Source organism: Athene noctua, chromosome 1, assembly GCF_965140245.1.
Source record: "Athene noctua chromosome 1, bAthNoc1.hap1.1, whole genome shotgun sequence".
Lineage (NCBI taxonomy): Eukaryota > Metazoa > Chordata > Aves > Strigiformes > Strigidae > Athene > Athene noctua.
The window spans coordinates 122167210-122194317 of NC_134037.1; the positions used below are offsets into that span (position 1 = coordinate 122167210).

The following is a 27108-nucleotide window of genomic DNA, read 5'->3' on the forward strand; positions in this document are numbered from 1 at the left end:
AAGTCATCCCAGTGATTACTGGAATGTTTTGCTTTTTAAGGATGAAAGCAAGCAGGATTTGAATATGTAACAGGGTGTTAGATGAGGTCAGTGTCACAGAACAATTGTTGTGCCTCCCCGTGGCTTGCTCTAGCTTATTAATATTTTGTTTCATTCCTTTTCTAAAACTGAACCAGTTAAATATGTCATCAGATACTGTATAACGTTGCTTAGTAATAGCTAATATTGCCAGCCGCAACTGAAAGGGAGGCATATGTTTATACAGGCTATAAATAGAAGGCTTAATAAATCAATCAATGGACCACTTGCCTTTGCTGGCAATAAGCTCTGCTAATGGCACCGCTGATGCTACATGTAGCACTTGGAAGTGTGGAAAGCACAATCACTTTGGTTAGTGAAGGATAAAATGGGTAAAATGTGGCTAGACTTTTCCATGATGTTGTTATAAGATGTGAAGTGGGCAGTTTTTTTCCTCAACTCAGGTTAATAACGTTATCCACAGCTGCAAGGAAGAGCAGCCTTCCCCCAAGACAAGCTTTCCTGCTTTTTCAGTTCTCCTGATTTGGTGTTTGTGTATTTTCATGTTTTTCAGCAATGGGTAGAAGGGCTTGGATCCATCATACATAATTTTAGAGCTAACAATGTCAGTCCAATGACATGTCTCAAGAAACAGTAAGTTCCTTTATTTCCTCCACTTCTCCTTTATTTTTCTGTCTTTGTATTTTCCTTCTTGGAATTTTTTTTTTTAAAAAATATATATTTCGTTTGTCAGAGTTCAACATTTACAATCACAAAAGATTTAACACCATAAAGAAAATGGTATTAAATTAAAGTTTATCTTTCATTGTGACCAGAAGTTGTCTTGAGTCTATATCTGGCACCTGCCCAGGAGAAGTTATAAGATAATCTATAACCATTAATTTGATTTGTTGATATTGTATGGTTTAATTATTGTCTGGCTTGTTCTTTCATTGGTGCATATGCAAACAAAGCCCCATGAGTCTTTCTTGTCTTCACATTTGTGTTAATTAATGTACTGATTCTTTTGGGCTACTTTTTGCCTTTAGAGTTAAAGAACTGCTCTGCCTCGAGCACTAAAAAGTTACAGAAAAATGTTTTTATTACAGAGCAACTCATTTTTTTGTACTCATTTCACAGACATGACTATAATCTTAAACTAAATATAAGTATCTAGATCCCAATTTCAATAAATAGTGGGTTAAAAATATTTCATTCTTAATTTCAGCTGGATGAAGCTGGCCTTTCTAACAAACACAAATGGGAAAATTCCAGTTCGGAGGTAAGCACAATTGAGAGTTCCAGTTTTTATCAGGTACTGGTTGTATAACATTAATAAAATTTTGTAGCTTAATACTGAAATATAGTATCAATTGTATTATTAACACGTATGTAAAAATAAGTACAGAACTAGACATACTTAGCTGAGTTCCTTACCTCCTTGGTAAATTAGGCAGGACTTCTTATCAGCCTAGCAGTTTTTTTTCTTAGTCCATTGTAATGAAGATATGAGTGCATCTAATAGTTTTCAAAGTCACTTAGAGCTAAGAGCATCAGTTTTCTCAGCTTAAAACTCCTCAAACTCTGGGGTGGGTTTTTCAGTTGTAAAACTTAATAAAATACTTAGCCAAAGAACCATAAAAGCTTGCAGGCCAGTTAAGTAGAGGGCAAAAAGGTACATTTTAAAACGCAGTTCCATGTAAAAGAGACAGATATAGCTCTGCCAAAATTAATTCTGCTTTTATGGGAACCCCCAGGATAATATTTTGTTTTCTCCACATGGTAAATAAATCACTTTGTTAGTTGTTGTCAGTAACAGAAAAGTAGTATAGTGTATTTTTTTTCTGTACTATTACAAGTTACTTATTTCAGTCCTCTCTGGCTAGACTATAATTTTCACCCCTCTTGCTCTGGAAATTAATTCTTGCTGATACATTGACCTTCTTTCCTCTTCATGCAGTATGTGAAAACCACACTTTTGGGGCATGCAAATAGAAACTCACAGAAGGGAGCAAGGAGGATGACTTTGTACAATAAACCTCACAGAACATTTTTTTCAAGGGAGAAAGATTTGATTTTGCATCTATAGAATCTGAAAAAAGACAAAGGGCCTGCTATGTTGCCTTCTGGGTTTCTTTAGTTTCATGGCTCAAGTGACTCCTTGACAAGTTTTAAGGCTGTTTCAGTGTGTTAATCTTTCAGCTTTCACATTGACAGAGTCCCTGCTTTTCTCAAACTTGACTAAACTGCCATGAGGCACCTTCTGTGCAGAAGTCCCATGAGGAATATCATCAACTGAAGGGTAACCATGGGGGAAAAATACTACAGTGGCAAATTTAGTTTTTGAGACTCTAGTGCTTTATGCCTGTGTTTGAACATAGAGCTTTATTCCTCAATATGAATTTATAATGCACTAGCTTGTCTGAAACTTTCTGCCTTGAGATACTTCACCTTTCATTTAGCAAGGCATAAATTCTCTCTGGTGTGCTACAGCACACTGATTTGTGTATGCAGACAAGCTTGCGTATTGCTGAAGAGAGTCCAGTCCACTGGTTCCAGTGTATTAAATCTTTAAATTAAAATTTGTACTATTTCCAGGTTGACATAAATCAGTTGCCAGCAGCTTAATTTATTGCAAAGTAGTATGCTTATAAATTTGTAAAGGATCTACTGTCCCGTGCTGTGCAGAGGGAAGCTGAATTTTCTTTACACCTGGATGATCCAAGGAACACCCTATGTTGGTGTGGGTGAAATGTGGTAACTCTTTGGGGATCATCCGGGAAGCACTGTATCACTTGCTGAAAGGACTAGGAGAGATGTCAGTGAGAACCTGGAGAAAAGTTGTAGAGGAGAATCACAGAATCATTCAGGTTGGAAAAGACCCTTGGGATCATCGAGTCCAACCACCAGCCCTACTCTACAAAGTTCTCCCCTACACCATATTCCCCAACATCTCATCCAAACGACCCTTAAACACATCCAGGGATGGTGACTCCACCCCCTCCCTGGGCAGCCTATTCCACTGTCTGACCACTCTTTCTGTGAAAAATTTTTTCTTTATGTCCATCTGAACCTCCCCTGTTGCAGTTTAAAGCCATTTCCTCTTGTTCTATTGCTAATTACATGTGAGAATTGACCAGCACCAACCTCTCTACAATGTCCTTTCAGGTAGCTGTAGAGTGATGAGGTCTCCCCTCAGCCTTCTCTTCCTCAAAATGAACAGTCCCAGCTCCTTCAATCGCTCCTCACAGGATTTATTCTCCAGGCCCTTCATCAGCTTTGTTGCCTCCTCTGCACTCACTCCAGCACCTCGATATCTCTCTCATATTGAGATGCCCAAAACTGGACACAATACTCCAGGTGTGGCCTCACCGATGCAGAGTACAGGGGACTATCACCTCCCTACTTCTGCTGGTCACACTATTTCTAATACAAGCCAGGATGCCGTTGGCTTTCTTGGCCACCTGGGCACACTGCTGGCTCATGTTCAGCTGCTTCTCAGTTAGAACCCCCGGATCCTTTTCTTCCACACAGCTCTCCAGCCACACCTCCCCGAGCCTGTAGTGATGCATGGGGTTGTTGTGGCCCAAATGCAGGCAAAAAAAAAAAAAAAAAATCTGTCTGCTGTATAGACCTACTTTGGAAAAGGGGGTGAATGAGAGCCCTGATGGAAGACGACAACATTGTGAGATTAACTTGATCCAGAAACAGCTACTTACCATGAAGTGGGACACAGGCATGCAGGTGTCTCAGCACTGGGCAGCCTGGGATGTGGGGAACTTCACTGCTTCCCTCCTCCTCCTACAGAGACTTAGTGCAGAGGAGGAGCACGGAGAGACAGAAGAGGGAACAGAAGGAGGTAGATGTGTGTATGAGGAAGACAAGCAAGGAAGTACTGGGAAATATGGGCAGAATGGCTCTGCTATGGAAGGTGCACCAAGGTTCACGTTGCTTACCCAAAGCTCCTCTCAGTAACTCTACTGGTTTAAACCACTGATGCTTCCCCTTTAGCTGACCTCCAGATGGGTATGGTCAGCTCTTCCCGTATGCCTGTTTTTAAATACAGTGCTATCTAGTCAGCCCTGCTTTGTCAAACCTCCCCCTCCTCCTGCTGCTCCGGGACTCCTGCAGCAATTGCTGTAGCTCTGAGGATACAGATAGGAAGGTTATTCTCTCAGAAACAGAATACCCTGCAGATCTGTTAAACTGTAGGGATATGTATCAGAAGATCACCTGTGTTTCATTTTTACACACAAGTGCAGAAAAACACTGAAGGGGGGGGGGGGAATTATCACCTGAGAAATCAGAGCTCCTTGCATTTCTTTTCAGGTTTAAGACAGATTTTTGCAGCTAGCATATGACTGTAGGAAATTATGAGCCCTGAGAGGGTGAAACTCCTTAGGCTGTCAGTGGTAAATGGCATAAATATTCCTGACTCCGTATTAGTACAGTTGGGGGTTGCAGAGGCATGAAGATTCTTCTCAAGTACTTCTGGATTTTAATGTACTTTGGGGCATATATCTATTACTATCAACCTACTGTGTTTGAGAGAGAAGAAATTCTGGCAGTTAGTAGTGCAAAAAGCTTGGGAGAGCGTCAGTTTTGCCTTTTGGGCTTTAATAAATTTTTGCAGTCTGAGTCTAGAACTACATCTATAGATCTTATAAGGACAGGGCATCAAGTAAGATATTTAATATTTTCAGCTTTTAACACTGCTGCAAATGATGACTAAAAAGGTCAGTGTTTGTTTTCAAAAAATAAATCTACTTGTTTTTGCAGTTTTCTGTTGGCGGAAAACAGATTTTCTGCATGTGCAAGTTGCACCTGTTCAGCTAGAGCCTGTTTAGAAATTAGCTTTGCTCAATCTATGTTTATCCCTTGTATAACTACATTTCAAAGGATTTAAGATAATTTAGCTTCTAACTATGAAAATATATATATAAAAAAGAAAAAGCTAAACTATGAAAAATGAGCTTTAAATCTGTTTTACAGTAGATTAATTAAATTAATTTGAAATTACACTTTTTTAGTAAATGTGTTTTGTATTGATTATTCCAGAGTGCCTGGAAGAAATCTGTTTCAGTACTTAGATGATGGTTGGAAATCATAGTTTTAGTAATTTCTTTTACAGTGTAGGTAGTGGTACTTCCAGTTCTAGCCAAACTGATAAATTCAGTGGAGCCATGGTAAAAGATTGATTTGAAAGTTTGTGTTTGCTTGGTTTTTGAACTAATAGACTAATGGTTGGAAAGTGGTAAGGTCTGAAGTAATCAAGTCATTTAATCCATCAGCAAGCATGACAGATTCATACCCCTCGGTCCCAGATATGGGAAGTATTTTAAATATTTATGAGGAAGTGCATTGAAGTGTTACCATAAAAAGCCCCAAACCACTGTCAAACATGAGGAGAAAACACCTGTAGGTATCTTGACCAGTAACTTGCCTGCATCTGAAGTAGCCCAATTTTCTTCCAAGGCATACAACAAGGTGAATGTAAATCTGCTAGGATGAATTCTCTTCTGATAGAGGGAAAAGTAGTTTTATTTACAGTATCCTTAGCAAAATGAAATTGTCGTGCTGTATTTTTACACTTACATTTTTTGATTCATGCAATTCTAGACTGCTGCTCTCATTACAAATCTCTGCTATGTTTGATGTCATCTTTGGTGAAGTAAAAAATAGTTTGGCATCAAAAATAAGTTCCCTGCAGCCATGGAAACTTGGCTCTCTGTTTCTGATTAATTACGCCATTATTACACGTTTTACATGACATTTATTATTGGGGCCCGATTCATTAGAACAGACATAGAATTTTTTACAGGGCTGGAGACAGGTTGTAAATTGTAGAGATGCCTGAGATTTGTTTAAGAAACAAGTGCCTAAAGTTAAACTCAGTCTATACTTTAGTGAAAACATCTTGGTACATATCAGCTTTGGAAAATCAAATAACTTATTTGGGTGCCTAAACAGGGACATGGAAATCTAACTGTTATAAGAACCCAGTAAAAATAAAAAAAAATTAAAAATAGCCAGGTTTATTGATCTAAATGATAAAATAACACTTTAACAAATCTGATGTTAATTTTATTAGCATGAAAATATTTGCAGAGGCAGTTCAGAGTGTTTCACAGAGTGAAACGACTGTGAATCGCTATGGCAACAGTTTGTTTCACATCTTTCACTATGTGAAATTATTTAGTATGCAAGAGACTAACAAAAAGTCTCAGCAAATGTTTGTCTTGATTATAAAGAGCAACATATTCTTATCATGCGATTACTGTGTCTTTCACAATATACAACTTTTGTCAGCATTAGAAATAGATATTGGACACAGACAGTTTTTCTCCACAGATGGAGACACCAAAATCAAGGGTTATGGGACACATCATTTTAGCTTAGACCTTAAACAAAAGGAAGGAGAGCTGTCAAGTTTGGATCTATTTTTCCAGAGTTAGAGGTTATTCAAACTCATCTCAAATGGAAACAGAAATAGACCAAATGCTTTCACATTAATCATACCAAATAGCTAAACTTTAATTGGATTGATTTAATTTCAAGTGAAACAAGTTTGTCAGTCACATGCATGGTGAAATCGCCCCTGTTTTGTGGAGGAAGAGGCTGTTAATCCGTTTGGAAATATTTCAGTAGCAGCTGAGACCTACCTAAATGAGCTGTGTGCAATATGTCTAGAGCAGGGATATTAATAATGTCTATGAGGTGAGGGAGCATTCAAAGGGAGGAGTGAGCACTGCAGCTAGTGAGGGAGCAGGGAAGGAGATTTGGCATGCAGCTGGGAGTTGCTTGTTAGCAGCGATTGCTTGAAAAGGAAAGACAAAGGAAGGTGCAGTTGGGGATGGTTCGTGATGATGGGTAATATGGGAGGTCATCTAGGAGGTTAATGCTTTGAAAGGAAGGGAAGTCACCACAACCAGACATGAGTCTCCTCGCTTATAGAATCTGCTACTTTTAAAACACAATCATTTATCTATGCATAGAGTTGAAAAGAGCCAACAGAATAATCCTTTGCACAGCTCCATATCCCAGTATATCGGAAAAAAAACCTCTTTTGTTCTTTTTGCAGTCCATTATTTTGATATTTTTTTCTAATGGATAGCTTGCAGGCAGAGCACTGCTGCTCTGTGAAGCTTAGAGCACTTTTTCAACTGCACTATTACTTGGAAGATGCTTACATTCATCAGTTTAAGCCAGAGGAAAATGTTGGCAGTAAAAGCAAGAGAGAGCAAGCTGATTGTTTAAAAACTGACTAACATTTCTCCTTTTTTTTCCCCCCATTCTTTTTTGTTTTAGCATTACCAGAACCTTTGCATCAGGTAAAACAGAAAAAGTGATCTTTCAGGCACTTAAGGAATTAGGTCTTCCCAGTGGAAAGGTATTGAGTGATTTTGAATAACTTTTTTGTATACTAATAAATTGATGAATTATTCACATTCATAGCTGTGACCTAAGTCATTTGCATCACATAAAAACATGCCTATTGTTCATGAGTAACTTACTAATCACTGTAAGTTGTTCTCTAAAACGAAAATGTAATTAAATCTGTATGACATAATGGTCCTTAAACCTCTCAGGTGAGGTTTCTCTTCTGTAACAGACCTCTTTTCATTCATTTATATAAAGCACATGAGCACAGAATATGCGCGTAATACTTTGTGTTGTATGCTATCAGTTGCATTTCTTGACTCCTCCTGCTCTTTGCTCCTGTCCATTGGAGAACTGCTGTCCAGCTCTGTCCCACTTGCAGGGGGAGCCCCTGCCAGCAGCCCCAGAGAACTGATGGCTGGTTACATGCACAGCTATTTTTTTCAGCTTTACTCCCTGCCCAGTCTCCCTTCTTTCATTTTTGGAGACTCCAGCCCATGCTTAGTTCTTGGCCTGACTGCAGGAAGCACCTGGTGAAAGCTCCTGCAGTGCTGGTCTTGTTCAGAGGAGGAGATGATACTGAATGTGTTAGCCATGTGTTCCCTCCCTCATGGAAATTTTGCCTGCCCCTGTATGAGAGCTGCCTTGCTTTTTAAAACCTTTGCACCAAACTTGGAACTTTTTCTCATTGTTCCTTGGCTTCAGTATAAATACCTTGAAGTTTGTACACTATTTTGCATTCTGGGATTTTTAAGCTTCAGAAGAAAAATAAAGACTGTTTTCCAGTTTCTGCATTTATGTAAAATCAATGTTGCTATGAGGTCAGAATATAAGCACATCAAACAGGTCTGTGATAAAGATGAATTAAGAACTGTATTCAGAAGATACACAAATAGGTGAATGATACTAGGGAAAGAGCTAAAACAGTTCTTGGTTGCTTTTCTAACACAAGATACGCTCTTGGGAAAGGAGCATGTAAGTTCTCTTTTGCTGCATAAATGTACCTTTGCATTTTGTTGCAGAATGATGAAATTGAGCCTGCAGCATTTACTTATGAGAAATTTTATGAGCTCACCCAAAAGATATGTCCCCGAACTGACATAGAGGATCTGTTTAAGAAGATGTAAGTTCAAATTTAATATAATCTTCCTTTAAACTCATTTTGCTGCGGTTTTAGTCCCTATCTAATAGTGGCAGAACACTGTAAAGAATATCTAACCTTGAATCCTAGTAGCATCAGCAGTATTTTAAGAGAAACTCAAGTCTATGGTTTTTTCCCCTTCCTTCCCTCTCAGTTGTTAATGTAAAAGTTCACTCTGTAATTTAGAGCAACTTTTACATCAGTTAGAGAAAGCACCTGGACTTTTTTTTTTTTTTAATTTGCATTGGCTTTACTAACTACTGTAATTTTAACTTGCTCCTTTAGGTGATTAACACAGTTATGTGAACTAACGAAATTAAGCAAGAAATTTGAAGTTTTAAAAGTTTCTTCACTCAATTTATTCTCAGCTTGCGGGCTTACATGTTGTTTTATGAAGTAATGTTTGTTATGCTATAGGAAGTATGGGAGATATACTGTGCCAAGCATAGACAGTTAGTATGTTTTCTGTGACTGTTCATTTTGAGATTATAGAGCTACTTGAGGTAGAAAGTAGGTTTTGAAAGTATCAACAATGTCAACATGTAAATCATACCTACTGTAGCATCGTATATGAAAACTTATGTTCTCTAATAAATTTCTTTTCAGCAATGGAGACAAAACTGATTATTTAACGGTAGACCAATTAGTGAGCTTTCTAAATGAAGTAAGCTTTTTCATACATTAACTACCATACAAGTCTGTCTGCAGTGGCTTGCTTCTTCCAGTCTTTCCATTGCATGAATCATGCCATTATTTGCTATGCTTTTGATCTGCTGATCTTTCCATTATGGTAATGTCCAGGTGCAAAAATCAGCTTCAACCTTGTATGTTGTGCTTTCTACATGTTGGCTTTGCAGATTGCACCTGTTTGATAACTTGCTGCTGTGTTGTGTGTTGTGTGTGTTTTATACATTTTATACTGTTACATTCAATGCAGTTCCAACTAAAATCTATCCAGTTTTTTATTATAAGCAATTTAACTCTAGGTCCCGGCTAAATATATTTGCTAAACCTTCTGAGTAATAAGTCAGCTTTTATAAACAATGGTTTGATTCTTCTCGACAGTATTATTTCAATCTATGACAAATCTAAGAGCTAAGAGGATATTTTAAGAGTTTGTATATGTTTTTTAACATAGTGTGTGTGCAGAATAAGAGGAAATATTTTTATTGCTGTATTTCCAGAATACAGTTTTTGGCAAGAGTATTTAGTATTTCTTAAAAACATCATAAGTGTGCAAAGTAGTTCAATAAACAATGAGGGGTTGGGTTTTTTTCTATTCCTAAAGCACAGTAAGTTATAGAAGACTGACTCATTCAGAATTGCAACAAATACACTATGTAGATTTGACAAGAATGTACACATGGAAAATAAATGCGTTCTACTTGTACCAGTAGATTCTTCTGATCTGGAACATGAATAGCTGCTTTACCTTTCTGTATGATCTTTTAGGGACTGAGCGCATTACCAAAAATCTCTCCGTCTAAAATTTATCTTACTAGTTAAAAATCTATTTTATATATTTTTATAAATGTTATAAATATAAATATTATCTGTATCTCAAAATATATATCTGATTCTGCAGTGTGAAGATTCAAGCTGTAAGTTCCCCATATATCAAATTTAGAATATAATTTTCAGTAGGGAATTCATACCTTACTCTTCATCAAACCTGAATTACATGTAGAAAGAGTATTTAAAAAGAAAAGATAGTGAGAAGATTAACAATCTCAGGACTAATGGTTACATATTTGGGGCCTTAGTTCGTACCCACATAGTTCCCTCTACTAGCAAATTGGAGCACATGCTCAATCTTACTGCTGTGAGATGTTATTTTGTCACAACTATTTAAAAAACTCAGTGTCTAAATGTTTTCAGGACTGAGAGCATAGCTAAGCCATGTGATTTTTCGCTTCTTCACTGAAGGGAGAAAGGATAATGTTGTGATTTAAATTATAAATTATTCCATTAAATACCTCAGCCCCCCAATTTACTTCTAGTGATAGATACACTTCACTGCTTGAAGCACACAGCCCTGTCCCCACTTTGAACCATATTAGCATCTGATTGTTTTTTTAATTGATCCTCATTTTCCAGTAAATTACTATTTTTTCCTTATTTTAAAATTGATCTCTCTAATTGTTTTAGTTTAAAATGTGTTTCCTTGAAGCCCAGATTTCTGAAGAAGAGCTGCCAGCAACTGTAAAAAGTTCCTGGCTATCTCCAGTAACTGGTTAAAAATGTAAAATGGAATTGTTGTGCTCTCGGCTTTGTATTGTTTCAGCAGTTCTTTTTACAGAATTAGAAGCTTTAGTTTATGGGCAGTATTGGAGAAAGATACATCTTGTGGTTATATTCTTATTGACACTACAAATTTTGCAGTTTGAAATCCTGTTGTTGGCCCCTGAGTTGGTGATCACAGCTGGGAAAAATTAGTCACATGGTTTTACAGAGCAGGACATTCACTCTGATGAATGAAACTAATGCCTCCTTGCTCTGCGCTGGAGGTCTTTTGGTCTCCAAATTGAGTTTAAAGTTTTGGTCATGATTTGAAAGGCACTAAATGACCCAGAATCTCCCTCCTGAAGTGATCATTTCTGTCCCCTTGACAGCTGGCCAACACTGCAATTAGTAATGATGTTTAATGCTGGAAAATATAAAAATATTATTATCATTGTATAGGAGAGGGGAGTTACTTGGCAGAGCAGTTCTTTCTGAGTGTCTTTAACCTAAATTATTTTGAATTCAGTAACCTCCAAGGCATGCTGCAGGAGCTCTAAGCATGAGGATATGTTATTGGGTATGAGTGGAGAGTTAGCTGCTTTCCTGGAGTTTTTCCAAACTGCTGTCTGTATTTGACTTAATGCTGCTGGCTGACAGCCGATTTCATTGTGTATCAGTATGAAAGCTTCTGGGAAGTTTTTAGAAATTTAATTATTGTCAAGCACCAAATATTTTGTCTAGGTCTTCTTTTTTTAAAGTCAAATTTTGAAAAAAGAAAATGTAGTAGAAAAAGAGCTGAGATCACTACTATTGAGATTTGCTCCTGCCATTCATTTGCATCAATAAATTAATAAGCCAAGTGACTGTCAAAATGGAAATTCAGTGGTCTGACCAGGATTCACCCTTTCTCCTGGAAAGGAGGTATGAGGAGATCCTTTTCTATGCCCCTCTTTTCTGCTGCCACCCCTCTTTCCTGCTTCCTTGTTCTTCCTCCCTCCCTCCCTTCCACTCACTTTCTCGCTCATCCTCCCTCCTTCCCACTCACTCGCTAGCTCTATCTGCCTCTGTTTCTCATCTCTACAGAAGGACACCCTTCTTACCACTGCTCAGGACAAATTCAAGGGGGAAAACTGGTTTTGCCACAACGTTAACTGCTGTGCATCTCAGTTTGTATCCACTCAGAGAGGAGAATAGAGGCCAGTTTGGAGAGGCTCAGTGATCTTTCTCTCTCTGCAGAACCATACAGGCATTCTTTCTCCCCATGCTTCTAGATGTTTCACCCTCATATGGTTAAGAATGTCTAGTGTAAGGGTGTCCTGTCTAATACAGTAACTAGAATGCAACCAATCAAATCAAATGCAACCTTGTTGGACAAACACAGTTAGTCCTGGGGCATGTTGTCTTTCTAGATGAAACTAGTTTTAGTTTTGGTCAGTTTTTGTGTTACAACTTTCCCTGGACAGGAAAATGTTTCCCTGAACATTTCGCCAGGAGACACTAGTAAGCTTTCTTCCTTTTGTTAAGTAAAAGTTCATCAGTTGTCAATTTTGCTTTGGTTTTTTATACTAAATAAACATAAATACATGCTTTTATTCAAATGGCAAATTGATAATGAGTGATCATTGCTGCAAGAATATTTTGGTCTTACCTCGTTTCGATAACTCTGGGACTCTTTCTCAAGAGGAGACTTTTTCCTTTATCCCATTTATTTTCTTCTGTTTGGTTATGACTCACTGTAGAAGAAAGAGACTGGGGAAGAGACTTTTCTTAAGTGAAGAACCTTCCCTAGTATTTCTTACAATTTTTTTGAAGTGGTGTATTGTCACTAATGGTATAAAGCTTGTCATTTGTCACAGTAGACTGTACTGTTGCATGCCAGTGTTGTGTTGCTGTTGTGTGCTGCTTAGCAAGTTATGTCCTGCATCCATCTGCTCTTATATCATATTTCACCTGAGTTTTACTTAGATATCCAGACAGCCAATCTGTAGTGAATGAAACTGCTATATTTTAGATGTTGCAGACTCTCAGTAGCATTACTTGAAAGATCCCTCCTTAGCTGCATGATTAAATTGGCATTGGTTGTAATTTCTTCGAATTAATCAAGCACATGCACCACTGTATTGGTTGTAAGAGAGGAGATCTAGTGCTTATTTTTGATTGGCTATTTCTTTTATAACAAAAAAAAAACCATCAAAAATTTTACACATGAGGAATTACAGCAAATGCTGATAGTGCTGTTCCAAGCCATATCAACACCATCCTCTCCACTCCAAACTATTGATCACCAATATGAGGATGGCCTGTTACATTTTTGAATTCTGCTTAAACTAAAGCCTGAAAACTAGGCGCCTACTGGGGTAAAAGAGTGTTTTCACAGACATATTTCTTTCTTTATGTTTTATTGCATCTGCTTACATGCCACTACTCTGTTCAATTATGTTTTAAATTTTCTTTTAATGGAGAATCAGGCACACAGTGTGCAGCTCTAATCCAGCATGAAGAAAAGCAAAAGTTATGTAGCACACCATGAAGTGAAAACTTAAAAACTCTTGAGTTTTAGTAGTGTATTAGAAGTCACTGCTAAATTATATCTAAATATTACATATATTACAAAATCCTAACATCATAAATTACTTTGAATTAAAGAGATTATATTGTGAAGCTCTTTTAAATTGTACATATTTCTTCTAAGAACCTACACTGTTTTTTGAATAGTTAATAACAGAATGTTTCCACGATTCACAAATAATTATCAGTAGTTGCATATTTCTAAATTTGAGTTTCAAATTCTGTATTTATAGTATGGCTTTATTTTGCTTCTAATTTTTACTTTAGCTGTAGATACTGAAGACATACATTTTTGCAGAGGTGATTACAGTGCCATCAGTCCAGTCTGTCAGTTTACATGACCTACAAAAAAAGATTAGGAAGAGAGAGAATTTACAAAGAGAGAGATTTAGCTTTTTATTGTCAACATTTCATTTGCACATATGCCACGTGCAGTCATTATTTTCATGAACAAGGAAGAGTAAGGCTGGTTATACAATTGCACTGGATTTGCTTTTTGAAATATTTTTATAATCAATCTGCCTAGGTATCCTATGAAAGATAAGGTTTGTTTTCTGCCTAAAGCTAAACTTACTGTTGAATAGTCTGTAAGCTTTAGGGATCTTTGGTTTGGGTTTTTTTTGCTTTGTTTTGTTTTTTTGTTTTTTTTTAAATGTCCACTTCTTTCTTTCTCATCTGCAGTAATGAAATGCTCTTGGATGATAGCCATGCACTGTATTGTTTTGCTGAATTCCCTTGTTTTCTAACCTTAGCATCAACGAGATCCTCGGCTCAATGAAATTTTATTTCCCTTTTATGACACAAAAAGAGCAATGCAGATAATTGAGACATATGAGCCAGATGAAGACTTGAAGAGTAAAGGTAAATGTGGGAGGGAATTCAGTATTCACTGGTTTTAGGCATTTGGGGAATTTGTTCCAAAGCATCGAAACTTTTAAAAGGGAGCTTACAGTCCTTGTGGTCAGGAGGCAAGCACCTGTCTGGCCACCCAGTGAATGAGATCAGCAAACTGATCTGCTGAAAAATATTTGCCCCTCAAAATCAGTGTTTTTCTAGGATTATTTCCCTGATCCAGGTTATAGTGTGGCTACAAAGACAGCCATCCTGATATGAACAGGGGGAGGCTACAATCGAGCAAATAGGGAACAACATGGAGGTTCTTCCTAGCAACAAGGCAACATACGTGTGGCTGGGGCCAAGTTCTAAGAGAGACTGCAAAGGTGTATAGATACTGTGTGAAAAAGAAAAAAAAAATTTAAAATAAAAATATTACCATGTCCACCATTGGATTTGCATCCACCTTCTTATCTGTATAGTGCTTGAGGGCAGCAGCCTTGCTTAGAACAGGGTATTTTATGTGGGTAAATTGAAAAAAATGTTCTTTCTGAACAAGAAGACTGCAGGAAGTCTCCAAGTTGTTCTTGGACTGATGGTGTCCTGAGCCACTATGGGTCTTGGAGGTGTCAGTTGTTGAACTTAGCTCCCAGTTCTTATCCATTCTGCTGAAATAGCTGTGTTGGGATCAGTTGTGCAAATTAAAATATTGCTATCCGCATCCGTCCTCCCTCCCCCTTTGCTGGAAATCGTTATAGCATGCAGAGGAGGAGCTTTGCAAAGCCATAGACCTTCGGGCATCCTAACAGGAATCTGCTTGCCTAAAGAATAAGATATCAAGTAGCTTTACACATCCGCTGTTGCTGCCCCTGCAAGGGGGAAGGATGCACAAAGTAGACAAGAGAAGGAGGGAATATCTTAAATTGCTTCAGTAAAGCCCAAGGCAGTTCTGCTCTGTGCTGCAGCATTGTTGGGTCCTCTGTGTGCCTTTATGTTGTTTTATGATCACAGGTGTTGACACCAGCAACGCCTTCCACAGCAACACCTGCCCCTTTTACTTTTTCTGGGCTAGTGGTTAGGAAGAGTTTACTGTTGTCTTCCTCAGTCCTAAGGAATAAGACTTACGGAATGAGCTTAAGGAATCCTTCTGTAGCTGGATGTGTAGCTTTCACCGTTCCGTATAGTACTTTAGTCCTTTTGACCAAACTGCTAGAGGAGGAGCTTGTACTGTATATGCTACTCCAGATGCTGTGTTGTATGCTGAGTTAATAGATTGCTCTCTTAGTTCTGTGAAAACATGGACTTCTTAGGAATCACCTTGGGAGAAGAGGGGATATTTCTTGTCTAGGAGTCATTTATAAACGTTAAGAGGGTTTTCCACTCATGAGCAGTGTAGCTTATTTCTCTTTCTCTCTACGTGAAATAGAATTCTCCAAGTATTAATTACTTGATTTTAAAGGCACTCATCTGTGATTCCTCTTGATGCCAGTGTATTTTACATATTTTCCAAAATGAGGAAGGTGTACTAACATAGCTGCCAACTGTTTAGGGTGGAACGTGTAAAAACGAGTTTTATGAAGGAGGAAATTAATCTAGAACTGGAAAAAAATGTTCAGTGTTTCTCAAAGAGGGTTTTGCAAGCACCAAGCTGTAGCAAGGGAATGGATATTGGCTTATTATTTTAGCCAATAATTGAATCTTGGCTAATTATTTTGCCTCTTTGTTTGATTTATATTCCTAAGAGGTTTTAAGTAAATGTGCAGGGACAGGGTTATGGAGAGTAACAGAACAGCAGCAGTGTTCTTTCATGGATCATTTACATTGATGCAGATTTTATCCCGATGCAATCAGCAGGATAGAGATATGATTTCATATAACATGTTGAACCTTCGTGTTTAAAGAAGACAAGAATTTGTCTCAGTAGTGGCTGTTCTCTGCAGTCTCTTTCCCCTTCTTAGATATAACTTTGCTGTTGAGCAAAGTAATTAAGCTCAATTAAGAAACAAGGTTGATGCACACCAAGGCAGTACCAATAATCAACTGACTCTTCCTTGGTTATATTTCAGTAACAGAGGGAGTAGGTAAAGCGGAACAAGTTAATGCTGGGCAGTTTAGGAACCTGAGTCTGCTCAGGAGCACTACAAAAGCAAATTCTTCCACCTGGTGAGTGCATGTCAAAAATAGAGGCTGGTCTGTTGAGCACTTAGAGCACTGTGAAGTTTCTGAGGTCTCAGCCATTCTTTGTCTAGAATGCCTGCTCAGCTGTGACTTTTTTCCGCTAGATGATACACTAGAAGTGCATATCATCTGTGATATTTTGTGCTGCTGCTTTTAAGTTCTCAGTGATCAACAAAATAAAAACATTCTTAAAGTTGAAAATTCCATTTTACCCCCTTTTTTCCTCTTCCAAAACCTGGAATCAGCTGAGAGGATTTGAATAAGGCATTCCAGAACAGTTCACTTCTGGCTGACACCAAGGACAGTAGAGGATTTTTTTCAGAAAGCAAGGAGCAGAATGAAAAGTGGGATTATTGGAGTTCTCTGTGTAAGAGGAAAGTTGTCTTAAACAAAATGAAAATAGGACTGCTGAAGCCTGTGTCTTAACAATAGCTAAGTGTTCAGATGTGACTTTAAGGAAAGCAATCTCCAAATTAGTTCCAGATTACCACTGTCTGCAGTGACTCTGTGAGTAATCCCTTCTTCCCTACCCCATATAATTTTTCAGTCTCTTGGCCACTTTAAAACTGTTAACTGTAGTACTGATTATTCTTACTTTGTTTTCACTAAAATCTATCCCTCATTTTTTAATATATTTTTATACTTTATGAAGCATATATCAGCAGAGAAGAGAAAGGTGCTATGAATTCTGTCCCCTGAATTACTGTATGTCCCACGTTCATTGTAGAAAATGGCTTGCTTTTCATTATAAAGGAATAAATGTGTATTACAAAGAGTAAATTTGAAGGTATATTACATTTTCCTAGTGCTTTGCAAATGAATACATTCAAATGTCTTCCAGTGCATCTCTGCTTGTTTTTGTCAGTGGAGAACAGTGCATGTGCTGCAAGCTGATCAACAGTGATGTAGCATGGCCAGGGCAGGGCTCCATATGAAAGAAGGGAGAAGGGTACCGTAGAAGATTGGTACATGCAAGCTCACAATTTATGGCTCATAAAGTCCAGGAACCCGAAGTTGCTGGGAGTATTCTGAGGAGATGTCAACTACTTATTTGCCTTCTTCACATCTTCTTGATGCCTTAGGTCTAGTAATGGTGAATGCTGAACATAGGATATTGAACTGGGTGGGCACCTGATTTTTTTTTTTCTTAATCTGGGAACACAGTGGCAGATTTTGCACCAACAACACAGTTACTGGTCAGTTTGGAGAAAGGCAGAGCTTCTGTTTGCTTCCAAAAGCCTGTGTAAACATAGCTTTTGTTCCTGCTCTACAAGTTTGATTTCTGCCTGCTATAAACTTCTACTAGTAATTTACCATGCTTTCTTCTTCATTCTAGGTGTTATATCGAGTGATGGGTTTTGCAGATACTTGATGTCAGATGAAAATGCCCCAGTTTTCCTAGACCGTTTGGAATTATATCAAGAAATGGATCATCCTTTGGCTCATTATTTCATCAGTTCCTCTCACAATACATACTTAACAGGCAGACAGTTTGGTGGCAAGTCTTCGGTGGAGATGTACAGACAAGTGCTTTTGGCTGGATGCAGGTTGGAAGCAGGAGATAGCAGCCTTTAATATTTGTGAATCTAATACTTTAAAGCTAAATAATACACCTTGGTGGTGATGTATTGCATAATTGAATGTGTAAATATCTTCGTGTGGTAAATGAAAATATGCATGTTTTACAGAAAATGTTGAAAGGCAGTGGAATGTAGAAATTGATGTCAGGAAAGCGTTTGTGAGAAGGATAGAAGTTTGATCTGAAAATGACAACTGAGAAATTTCAAAGGGCTTTCTGCTTTGTAATTAAGAAGTTTATATGTAAATGAGAATCAGTTTACAATTTCCTGCTTAATTTCTTGACATACTGGAATGTGTCACAGTTAACTGCATAAGAGAATAAATTAGAAGAGTGTTACAATGCTAAAAACATAATTGTTCAAGTGTAAGCATATTGATACATACATACTGTATTTAAAGTAGTAGACTCAAACTTATAAAAGCAGTCTGAAACTACACATGTGCAGCTTAAAAGGAATTGTGTGATGCCCAAAACTGCCTTGGAACTTACTGCTCTGAACTTCACTGCTCAGAACATGTCTCAAGTAGCTTCCCTGTACTGAAACAATAGGGAAGCTGATGTCCTTTTTCTTGGGTCTGTAGGTGCGTTGAGCTGGACTGTTGGGATGGCAAAGGTGAAGATCAGGAACCAATAATAACGCATGGAAAAGCAATGTGTACAGATATTCTTTTCAAGGTAAATGCCTGACCTCTCCACCTGGAAGTGAGTTTGTGGAACCCCTGCACAGGAATCCACAGAGGGCACCATTCCCTCCTCAGCACCCAGGTGCTGCTCCCTTGTGACAAACTAACAGATTGTACAGACAGGGTTTCTTGTCCCCAGATCTTGAGGTTCACTTCTGACTTGCATCATACACCTCCTGTGTTACGTCTGCCTTTCCACAGAAACAGCAAGAAGCAGGCTTGCTTCTTTTACCCCATATTTTCATATCCTGTGGCTCTTTGCACCACAGAATAAATATTTTTTCAATTGTCTGAGAAGTTCCTTAGCTGTGGAAAAATCCTGAAGATGCAGGAGTTATTCTGGGAGCAGAAATTCTCCCTGGCAAGAGAAGATGGCAGCAGATCCAGGGGTAGCATTGATAGGTTCTGGGTGAAGCTGCCATCACTGCTGCACGTGTCTCTTGGCACCTCTTTGTGCTGAGTCCAGGTTGTGGGGGGATGGAGAAGAACGAGCATACGGTTTCATCTAGTTCTGGCTTCACTTTGCATATTTGAGACTCAGCTCTGTGTTTCTCAGGGTGGGGTGGAGAACAAAATAATCTCTTTCATTATGATTGTAATTTGATCTGTTCTAATTTGAATCCTTTTATTGCATTTTATAGGATGTAATTCAAGCCATTAAGGAAACGGCATTTGTTACATCAGAGTATCCTGTCATTCTTTCATTTGAAAATCACTGCAGGTATATAGTGCCCATTTATTTATTTTTGTTTTTACAGTGCAATGCATGAGAGAGATAATACAGCTCAAAAATACTGTAATTTGAGTGTACTTGAATGTCACTTGGAGGAGACTGTACTTTAATATACTAGTCAATCTTTATCTAGCTTAATAATGGCAATATTTTTATCTGTGGTAGAGCTGTGAAATATATTTGGATGTTCCATTAACTGTGTGGGATTCAGTTAATCTGCTTTTTTTGTCTTACTAAATTCATCTATGTCAGATAATAGACTTTTATTGACAGTATAATTACAGTAAAGTAATACTTCTCAGTTGAGAGAAAGTGGGCAGTATATAATTTGGGAATTCTACATTACTTAGTATTATTCTGTTTTGCTGAGTAATAGTGATTTTTTTTTAAATATATATATTTAAAAATGAACCATCATCTTTTCCAGCAAATACCAACAGTACAAGATGTCAAAATACTGTGAAGATCTTTTTGGAGATCTCCTGTTGAAGCAACCTCTAGAAACACATCCAGTATGTTATATTCTGCTAGTCTTGTTATTTTTTTTTATATTAGCTGCATTTAAAAGAAATGATAAACTGGGAACATACCACCTATAGTGCTGTTCACTACCAGTCCTGTGCTTTCAAAAATGACTAATGATTTTGGGTGTCTATGCTTTTTTGGTACAAACTTGTCCTTATCTGATTTGTTTAATCTTTTCTGTACAGGGCTCTGGCAAATAGCGTGGGAAAATCCATCCCCTTGATGTGGGATATAATATCAGCACCTACATAAAGTACACCACATACATTGTATTTGCAGGTCATACATAACTCTGAAATTGCTGGTCACTGTTGAAAACCAATTAATTATAAATTGCATGGTCTCGGCTGAGGAAACCTCTTCTTTCAGCTGTACTTTGCATGGTTCATGCTCCAGACCAGGTCCTGCAGTCTAGGTGGCCCCCACTACTGCATTAAGAATTAAATTAAGCACTAAGAGTTCCCTGCAGTCTCATTTGGACTATCAAGTGCACTGTAATCTGCACGCACTTCACTCTCCTGCATGGCAGGAGATAATAACAGACACTCCTTCACAAACACAATATTTGAGAATTTAATAGCTTGTTACCCAGTGCTTGCAGCTACTCCTCCAGGCCTTCCTTGCTCTCCTGAGCAATGTGCTCACTGTCTGCCAGCAGCCACCCAAAACCTGCAGATGCTCTTTAGTGCTGTGGGGGACCATGGCAAAGAGAACTCTGCTTTAACTTTTGGCTCCTGTCCATGTGACCCCAGCAAAGGGGGCTCCTGGCATTATCATCTCTAGAGCTAGGCTTTTCTTGGCTTTCCTTGCATGCCGCAGGGACAGCAACGCACAAGGCGTGGTGAACAGAAGGTTGTTGCCCTGAAAAGTGCATCCCAGAGAACTGAATCTGTAGTGTTCCCCTGTAATGTATGTAACGGCTTGCCACATTCCTCACAAATGACAACTTCCAGCAGCTTTCAGGGAAGCCTAAAATAGAGCTGACCAAAGGCTGCCATGCTGCTACCTCAGGGCCCAGTATTTAGCCTCAGCTGCCTGTGCTCTGCAGCGCTACTGAGCCTCTTGCATTTTGTGTCCATTCCTCCTCATGGGTTTGTTCAGTCCCCAGCTGCTCACAGAGCAAATGTTGTACAGGTGGCAAGAGAAGCTTGACAGTTGTATTTTACAAGTGCTGGGTTTCTGGTACCCCGACTCGTCGAAGGAGGAGGGCAGGCTTGAGAGACATGCCACTGGCTGAAGCAGATTTGGTTTTAAATAAACAAATGGGCATCCAACTATGCCCTTGCTTGGGGATGCAGACTGGCAACTGGAAGCCTGGGGATAAATAAGCTCTGCGGCACTGACATCTAGTGGAATTACAACCCAAGTGCTTTTAGGAACTATTGTAGGTTTCTCTTCATCCAACACACTGAAACTCCCATGACTGAGCTAGCTGGTGGTTGTGGATAATCATTCCCCTCCTGCAAGGAGGTTTGCACCCGTTATTGTTGGGTTGGGTTGATTTGGGGTTTTCTGATGGGTTCTTATTTGTTACTTCTACTGCTTTTATTTGCTTTCAAGTTGTGGTGCTTTGTTCTTTTGTTTCTTCATCTTGAATATTGCTTCTGCATAGCTCAGAGTTGGATTTAAGGTTAAGAATATCTGAGTATTTCTTCTAAGAATTTTTACTAGTCCTGGAAATACCTTCTGCTCCTGTATCACTTATGGTTCACTGGAAACCACAGTCTATTATACCAGCAACTCCCTGTATAATATTCTTAGCAAGCCTGAGGTGGAGGGGGTGCTAATTACCAATGTGATGGGGCTTAACTCAAAGGATTTTTGTACTTTATTCTCAATAATAATTTTTTTCCTTCTGCAAATGGGAACAAACCTTTTAGTAGCACTTCCTTGTGTATGTGAAACTTGTAATTTGCCTTTCACAAATTCTGAAGATGTGACCCTGTAGCCCTACTACAGGGCTCACTACCTAGCTAAGGACTGGGTAGTTTTCCATTACCAGCGCCAGCCTATTTCTACTCTGTAGGTATGTGTGGGCTGCCCCACTTGCATTATTACAGCTTGAAGGGACCATAAAAGGTGACTAATTTAGAGATCAAATGATAATGGGCTAAACTGTGACTTGGGCTGTGTGTGAGCCTCAGGGAGCGAGGGAGGTAGGAAGTCCTCTGATGAAGAGTTGCAGGTCACATCTATGCCCATTGCTAGGCAGGAGAGAGGGGGAGATGTTTTGACCAGTGCGGCTGAGGATGACATAGGCTGGACACTAATGTGCTGGTTTCAGCCAACAACATTTACCTGAGCACAGCTTTCCCATGGGATAGGGAAGAAGCAGAGGACACAATAATTACAGTCATGCTACTCCCAGGGTTATGTCTGAGGTGGCACTGCTTGTTTACTGCCCCTTACCATTGTTGTCCTGAAATCAGAATACCAAATAGGGGTGTAGAGAGGCCAAATAGCTGCTGTTAAGCCTTTTCTTTAAATTATTTTACAGCTTGATACAGGTAAAGCCTTACCTTCTCCTAATGACCTCAAAAGGAAGATTCTCATAAAGAATAAAAGGCTGAAACCTGAAGTAGAAAAAAGTAAGTAAAGCTTGTCAAGTATTAAATTAAATAAAAACCCAGATTGATACAAATACACTTTGTTGCTAAAGTTTTTTGTACTAATTGCTTGTACTTTAGTGTTGGAAAAATATGACTTACATGTAAATGACATTTTATTTGCCCTTGTGTTTCGTGTGAGTGCCAGAGTCTAGGCCTTGATATCAGCATGTAGCATAGGCATAGATAGACCTAGAAATGTAATCCTGGGACTTTTATCAGATTGCTGGTTGAGCTAAAATATGACACAGATAAAAGCTCTTGTAAAATGTGCCTACACTGGTATGTTTGCATTTCTGTATTTTTCCAGGATAAGCGTAAAATGAAATGGAATTTCAAATTGCTCTTCCTGCTATTGTTGCTACTTCTGATATTTATCTTCTTTCAGTAACAATAATGTCACTATATTAATTTCCAATATGTCTGTAGTGATAAACCCTGGTCCTTCTCCATTCAAAGATAAGCAAACAGACCTTCCACTGACTTCAGTCATACATGATTGTGTTCATACTGTCTTAACTGAAATGCACATGGGAACGCAGTTGAAAATCCAAGCACTTTGCCTTTATTTACATAGATCAAGCACCAAAAAGATAGCTGTCTGTTTACTCTTTGAAGAAGTAATATGCTTGCTTCAAAGGCCTTTGAAGTCTGTGGAAATGTTTTTCTGAACTTCACTGCGATTTGGATACAGCCCTTACTGACCACTTTTCAGATGTAACAGTATATGTCTAATGATGCTCTTACTCTATAAAATTTTATTGCTAACTGAAAACTTAATCTTAGAGAGCCCATTAAATAAAAGTAGCTCTTGGGATCAGAGAATCATTGATGATTGTTCTCATGTATTCCTTTATGCTACAAACTGTTCATGTCATGACTAATTTATTTTTATTTTTCTTATTAACAGAACAGCTTGACGCTCTGAAAAAGATGATGGAGGCTGGGGAGACTGCTGCTCCTGTAAATATCCTAGAGGATGATAACGAAGAAGAAATAGAAAGTGGTGAGGATTTCATAGAGAAGGGCTCTCAGACATTGCCTGTGGTAAATCAGTAGGCTGTGTGAGCAGTTAGTATGCACATTACCTACATGCCCACAGTCTCTAGCAGCAGCAGTAAGTCTGGACTCAGTGCAGGACCATTTATACAGCCCTCCAGCTTTATCATCTCATCTCAGATACATACCACAGCTGCTTCTGCCTCTGTGTCACGCTGTGGCAGGAACGTGAGCTCTGTGGTGGTGCTAGTGGTAATTCTAACTTCTACTTACTATTCAGAAGTCATACTAGAGCAGCAACCAAGTCAGATTTTCACTCTGTGTGTGTGTGTGCGCGAGACTGGAAACCTGTGACCTTTGCTTTGAAAACATATTCTGTCACTTTTTAATGTTTCTGTCAACATCAGATTGGATTATTGCATTATACTTTATAAGGATAAAATGAGGGATAGGATTTTTCTTGCCAAACTTCAGATAACTTCAGTGTAAACAAACATCTAGATCAGAGCCAGTGATGTGGAATGTGATTATGGCCAACAGAGAAAATTAGACATATCTAGGGTGTGATTCACCTTGTCTGTTTTAAATGTCCACCTTCAGAAGAGGTAAATCATGCATTGCCTGCAAGTGTCTGAACCAAGGTGCTGGCCTGGGACCCTTGTCATGCTGGACATCCCAGGACAGCCTACCCCTTGGACCTTCTACCTCCTTGATAATTATTTTTTTTTAACTAGTACAAAGTCACTGCTGTTGCAGTCAGTAGAGGTCCTCGTGCAAGATACTCTTTGTGATCCAAATATTGATATCAGTCCTTGCAATACTAAAAAAGACTGAAGTACAAAATTTTTTTTTGGAGAGGCCTCTCACTATCTTTCTTCAGGTGATCATGGAGTACAGAGGAGGTTCTGGTTTTTTGCAGGCTGATTTCCAATGGAATGGTTATTTCTAATGGTGCTCTTACTGTGCTGTGTTATTAATTATATGCTAGACTACCCAGAGGCTCAAATAAGTATTTTCTAAAATTATTGTTTAAATCCATATGAATAATGTGATTAATGGTTTTGTAAGAGGCCTTTTTAGCTTCTCTGAGTACAATGGGTTCTAATGGAAAATGACCTTAAAAGCTAAAGAAATATTATTCCCTTTAGTAGGGGCACATAAGGAGACTCTGATAATGCACAAGAGAAGACTGGACACCAGCAACTTTTTACATCTTTATTTCAAGAACTCTGTCTTCATTTCTTGTTATTTCCTCAAGCCTGTTGTTTGGTTTTTTTTTAATTTTACACTTTTGCTAAACAAATTACTGATTCCTTCAAAAGTACAGTAAATAAAATTTCTCTTACTAACCTTGGCAAAGCTGTAAGAATCTCAGTCCTTAGCTGTAATTCATTACTAATGCTTGGAAATCTAATACCCTGGGTTTTATTACTGTTTTAAAAAAATGCCAAAAACAAACCTTGTGTATTCAACTGTCATTTGTTTCATGTCTTACAGAAAACCAGCAGTTGCTGTGGTTTTTGCACTGATCCCTTTTATTTTCTGTGCAGCTGACCAGGAAGAAGAAGCTCATCCAGAGTACAAGTTTGGAAGTGACCTTACTGTAGATGATTACAGTCAAAAAGAAGCTGTTGCCATCAGTGTCAAAAAGGTGGGATTGCTTCTTAAATACATTTGTTTGGAAGCTTTCTGTAGAGGTGAGTGTAAAAGACACTCTTGTTCTGTGGAAGCATCATAGCAGATGTTGTCAGAAGTGTCAAACCTGAGATCCTCACCAGATTCCTAACCTTTAGGTTCATGAGAAGATGAAATTTTCGAGCCAGATATACTCTCTGCTCGTTCAGGTAGAATACTCATCGAGGAAACAGAATCAGTATGTAGGGAAACAGTATACCAGGAGAGGATTTGATCAAAAATACTAATTAAGGGCAGCAAGCAGTTTCCTACTCCTGCCTCTGATATTTTACTTTGCATCTCAGTTGCAGAGCTGTAATATGAGGTGGAATATGAGCTTCCTTGCTCAGCAATGTTTGTTTGCAAGCCTGCATCCTGTGTCTTCATTACAGGGATGCCCTGAGTCATTTTTTATTGGGAACTCTTAGCATAGATTCTCCCTTCCACCTGCAGCAGTGAAGGCAAAATAGGACTACTGTTCCCCAGTGGGGTGGTATTGCAGTGGGGCTATACCAGAGAGCCAGATGGCAGGCAGGGCAAGAGTCCCCTTTATTCTACTCATACCTGTTTTAGTACAGTTTATCAGTCTGTGCTCAGTAACTCGAATATTACTTGACAATAATTAGATACAGAATATTGGAATCCAAAACTAAGTCTGCGCTGACATTGAAGGCATTGTTGTTGCTTGCTACAGGAAAAAAAATTGCACATGTGAGTGCTAAGATACCTTAACAGATCATGCTCCTCTGTTACTCGAGTGATTTGGCCACTTCTCTCCTGTCTGTCTACCTTTGGATCTTATTCCAGGTAGAAGTATAGGTATGGAAAATCTTTCATAGCAGAGTTTACCCTTGGCAGTATGTCTCTACCATCAGACTTGTCGTCTTGGTATCTCTTCAAGTCAACATCTTTGCTTCTTTGGGAGTTCAATGAATCTTTTTGCTGAAGCATTGTTTAACTTCTTTGCTGTAGGGCTGGTTTCACTTACTAAGTCCTTAACTACCTGAGTGTTTTGGGGTTTGTTTTGTTTGTTTTTTTTCTTCGGGGTGGGTGGTGGTGGTGTTTTTTGTTGTTTTTTTCCAGATTAGTCACTTCACTCATCCTCAGCGTGTGCCCTTGGGTAACTTCTCTACTTCTTTGCTGATCAGTGACTCGATCTTTATTCTTTGGGAATGTACATTCAGTGCCAAGTCAACATTTATCTGTCTTAACATTCTCAGTAGTGGCAGCTTGTAACTGAAGGCAGACCACAGACTGTCCCATGGCAAATAACATCTTGAGATAGGCCTTTTCCAAATGTGCGTATTTACAGCATACAGTTTACAGCAGTCTTAAGCCCTGGCTTTTCAGAGCCTGGGCAGTTTCATATTCGGATAAGATGATCTTCTGTGTTGTCTGAGTGTGTCGTTCTTTCATTCTTCTTTGAAACTTCCTGTCCCCAGCATCTAGTTGATAGCACTGGTTTGGGCTTGACTGTCTGGCATCCTCCCTCCTATTCCCATTGCTAGCCAGATGTTGAATTTCATACCTTTTGTGCCCAAAATTTAAAGAAACTGCTAATTTTTGCAAGTGTGTTGGACAGGTGAACCATACAGTAAGGTGGAAAAGGGTATACTTTTTGCTAAATGCATTAACTTTTTGAGGAATTTTTTTTCCTTACTGTGAGTGTTTCCTATTGCTTTTTCTTTGGGTAATGTATATATATTTTTTTCCCCTTAGGCTGTTGAAGATTCTGAGCAAGAAAACAATAAAAAGGTGACACATAGGATGTTATGTAGTTTGTTTTGTTGCTTTATATATAACATACATATTACTTACCATGCATTCTTAGTGGTTTAACAATTTTATGATCAGTTTCACTGCATCTACAGAGTATTTCTGAAAGTGATTTATCCTCCAGGGTTTCTTCTGTACTTTTATAAGGGGCTTAGGGCTGTCGGAAAATTTGGGGACAGACAGGAATG

The 27108-nt window shown here is 38.5% G+C and overlaps 1 protein-coding gene across 22 annotated transcripts in view; it reads left to right on the forward strand.

Moving 5' to 3' along the window:
* The window catches only part of PLCB4 (phospholipase C beta 4), a 220632-nt gene that overhangs the window by 139942 nt on the left and 53582 nt on the right, over positions 1 to 27108 (forward strand). For 19 of the 22 annotated variants that reach the window (XR_012634300.1, XM_074913462.1, XM_074914048.1 and 16 more), the window contains 14 exons: positions 593 to 672; positions 1247 to 1300; positions 7327 to 7408; positions 8421 to 8521; positions 9146 to 9203; positions 14083 to 14191; positions 17679 to 17889; positions 18506 to 18599; positions 19249 to 19328; positions 19768 to 19852; positions 22363 to 22453; positions 23382 to 23477; positions 25021 to 25121; positions 26864 to 26899. Coding sequence is in view for 21 of the 22 variants with exons in the window: in XM_074913462.1 (XP_074769563.1) it covers positions 593 to 672; positions 1247 to 1300; positions 7327 to 7408; positions 8421 to 8521; positions 9146 to 9203; positions 14083 to 14191; positions 17679 to 17889; positions 18506 to 18599; positions 19249 to 19328; positions 19768 to 19852; positions 22363 to 22453; positions 23382 to 23477; positions 25021 to 25121; positions 26864 to 26899 (1278 nt within the window). In the remaining variant the exon portion in view is untranslated. Of the gene's footprint in view, positions 1 to 592; positions 673 to 1246; positions 1301 to 7326; positions 7409 to 8420; positions 8522 to 9145; positions 9204 to 14082; positions 14192 to 17678; positions 17890 to 18505; positions 18600 to 19248; positions 19329 to 19767; positions 19853 to 22362; positions 22454 to 23381; positions 23478 to 25020; positions 25122 to 25155; positions 25168 to 26863; positions 26900 to 27108 lie in introns of all 22 variants that reach the window. The other 3 variants (XM_074912844.1, XM_074914401.1, XM_074912811.1) reach the window with 2 other exon arrangements.